General features: G+C 40.1%; 1 protein-coding gene across 1 annotated transcript; it reads right to left on the bottom strand.

Moving 5' to 3' along the window:
• Window positions 1-623: 623 nt before the first annotated feature.
• LOC117498270 (olfactory receptor 6N2-like) lies at window positions 624-1,568 on the bottom strand. Its single transcript, XM_034150285.1, has one exon. The coding sequence runs from the start codon at window positions 1,566-1,568 to the stop codon at window positions 624-626; it is 945 nt and encodes a 314-aa protein (XP_034006176.1).
• Window positions 1,569-2,861: the final 1,293 nt, after the last annotated feature.

The raw sequence follows: 2,861 nt of genomic DNA, 5'->3' as shown, positions 1-2,861 counted from the left end.
TGCTGCACCACGGTGTTTCACAGAGAGATACCACAGTTCCTTCCTTCCTGCAGCAGTCAGACTGTACAACCACCACGGCCCCTAGTAGACCACCTCACACGCTGGAATACCCCTGATGGGGAATATCACTGTCTCTAAAATTATTATATATATATATATTAAAAATATTTGAGGAACAGACTAAATATGTTTGAAGAATTCTGGGAACCTTTTCCTTAGAAATGCAAACCTCAAATATACGTATAACATAAGTAAACAATCTTCTAGTACCTTAAACATATTATGCACCGGAACGGTATTGACGGTATTCTTAATATTTTGTTTACGTATTTATCTAGTTTTTGTATTTGTTCATACATTTTGGTACTTTTCTTTTATGTCAACTATTCATATTTGATTAGAAATAGAAGTTGACAGGACCCTCTAGGGGAGGATGGAGACGGGACCCTCTTGGGGATGGCCCATGGTGACGTGGAGCCGAGAAGGAGGCCTAGAAAATGTTTCCCGCTCTCAGTTATGTTTGTGGTGATCAACTGAATATGGGCCGCACTGTTTCCCCTGATGTGCAACAAATGCTTCTGGCTGCATGGATCTTTGTGTGGTGCAATCAAACAGTGTTGGGATCAGCTGTCTCTGCGGCAGCTCAGCAGCCTCTTCACATGCGTGAACACCTCCTTTAACTTCAGTCCGTACACCACGGGGTTCAGCACAGTGGGTACTAGAATCAGGATGGAGGTGATGAGGGTGGTGTCAGATTCTCTGTTGCTCTGCAGGCGGCGAAGCATCAGATCTAAGAAGATGCTGATGGTATAGTTAAAGAAGACGAGCAGGTGAGGAAGACAGGTTTGTAGAGCTTTGCTGCTGAAGCTACGTGAGCGCCGCAGACAGATGAAGAGGATCCTAGCGTAGGAGAAGAGCAAGAAGGCGGCCGGGAAGACAAGAACTGCTGCGAGCAGCACACTGTATATTCCACTCAGTTGCGCTGCAGCACCACCGCAGCTCAGGCTCACAAGGCTGTAGAGGTCGCAGTAGACCCTGTTGAGCTGCGCCCTGCAGAGCGGTATGCGGCTAGCCAGCAGCGTTGAGACTACCACTAGAATGGAGGGCAGCATCCAGCAGAAAAGCAGCATCAGCACCACCTTGGCAGGAGTTACCAGCACAGCGTAGTGCATCGGGTGGCAGATGGACAGGTAGCGGTCAAAGGCCATGACAGACAATAGCATGAAGCTAGCTCCACCAAGAGTGTTAACAAAGAAACCCTGGCACAGACACAAAGTCCGGGACACCTGCACCAAGCCGGCGCCGGACAGCAACAGATCTGACAGAAGTTTAGGATAAATCAGTGTGCTGGCTGTGAGAGAGTTCAGCAGAAGTGATGCCACGAAGGCAAACATGGGCCGGTGAAGAGCTCGCTGCGAACAGATGATATAAATCACCAGAGAGTCACTGAACAACACGAAGAGGTACAGCAACAAAAACACGAAGAATAAGAGCGAGCTGTGGCCAGACAGCGAGGAGAAACCGACCAGCGTCAGGGACGAGGTCACGTTAAACCCTGCTGACGTCATGAGGAGACCCCAACAAACAACACACTGTGACCTCAGGTCAACAACAGTAACAACAACAGAGCTAACCAACCTGTTAACATTATTTATAAAAACATTTAAATAAAGGATATAACATTAGTTTATATCACATTGACATATACAATAATGTGCACAATGTAGTGACTGCTTTTTCGTCTTTTGTTTTCTTAGTTATGTTCTCTGTATTTTATATGTTTGTGTTATGTGTAATGTTGCTGCCTTCTTGGCCAGGTCAGCATTGAAAATGAGATTTTATCTCAATGCTTTTATCTGGTTAAATAAAGGTTAAATAAAAAAAAAACAGTAGTAATAAGGAAACTGGAATATTTAGAAACACATTTATTTAACATTCATATTTATAACGTGTATTCATAGAATATGAATTCACAGTTAATTAATCAGATACTAAAATATCTGCTTGAACATTAATGTATAAGTCAATGATAAATATCTATCATGAATCAGAAACAGGCAAAAGCATCATCACAATGAACACGAAAAATGAGAAACATGACATTAATATATGTGAAATTAGTCATAAACCAGCAGAACAATCATCACAAGGAACACGAAACGTGAGGAGAAACAGACCTGAATCCACCTGTTAAAACAATTATGTTAATATATACACACAACATTCATATTTATAACATTCATTTAAAGAATGTTAATATATGATTCATCATGAAAACAGAGAAACATAATCTCAGTAAACATGAGGAGAAACAGACCTGAATCCACCTGTTTAAATATTAACGTGAATATATAACAATAATGTAAGAAACATTTATACATATGACTTCAAAATAACATTTATAAGTGAGATATTAAACTAACATTAGCACAAGGAACACGAAACGTGAGGAGAAACTGACCTGAATCCACCTGTTTAAACATTAACTTCAATTTATATAACATTAATATATACAGCATTAATATAAAGAACATATTTTGTTTCATAATGAATCAGGAAAAGGCAGAAAGATTATTACAGTGAACACGAAGCAGGCGGAGAAACAGACCTGAATCCACCTGTTTAAACAATTATGTTAATATATACACACAACATTAATAGTTATAACATTCATTTAAAGAATGTTAATATATGATTAATCATGAAAACAGAGAAACATAATCTCAGTGAACATGAGGAGAAACAGACATGAATCCAGCTGGTGAAACATTAATATAACATTAATGTAGATATGATGAAGCATGTACAGACAGACAGCATCTCAGTGAACATGAGGAGATACTGACCTGAATCCAGCTGGT

The sequence above is a fragment of the Trematomus bernacchii genome, unplaced genomic scaffold (assembly GCF_902827165.1).
Source record: "Trematomus bernacchii unplaced genomic scaffold, fTreBer1.1, whole genome shotgun sequence".
Taxonomy (NCBI): domain Eukaryota; kingdom Metazoa; phylum Chordata; class Actinopteri; order Perciformes; family Nototheniidae; genus Trematomus; species Trematomus bernacchii.
The sequence above is the reverse complement of the archived record's forward strand: the minus strand, read 5'-3'. Positions and strand labels throughout refer to the sequence as shown.

Bases quoted from the DNA above. Each gene is read 5' to 3' on its own strand.
- LOC117498270 (XM_034150285.1), bottom strand. From the start codon at position 1,568: ATGACGTCAGCAGGGTTTAACGTGACCTCGTCCCTGACGCTGGTCGGT.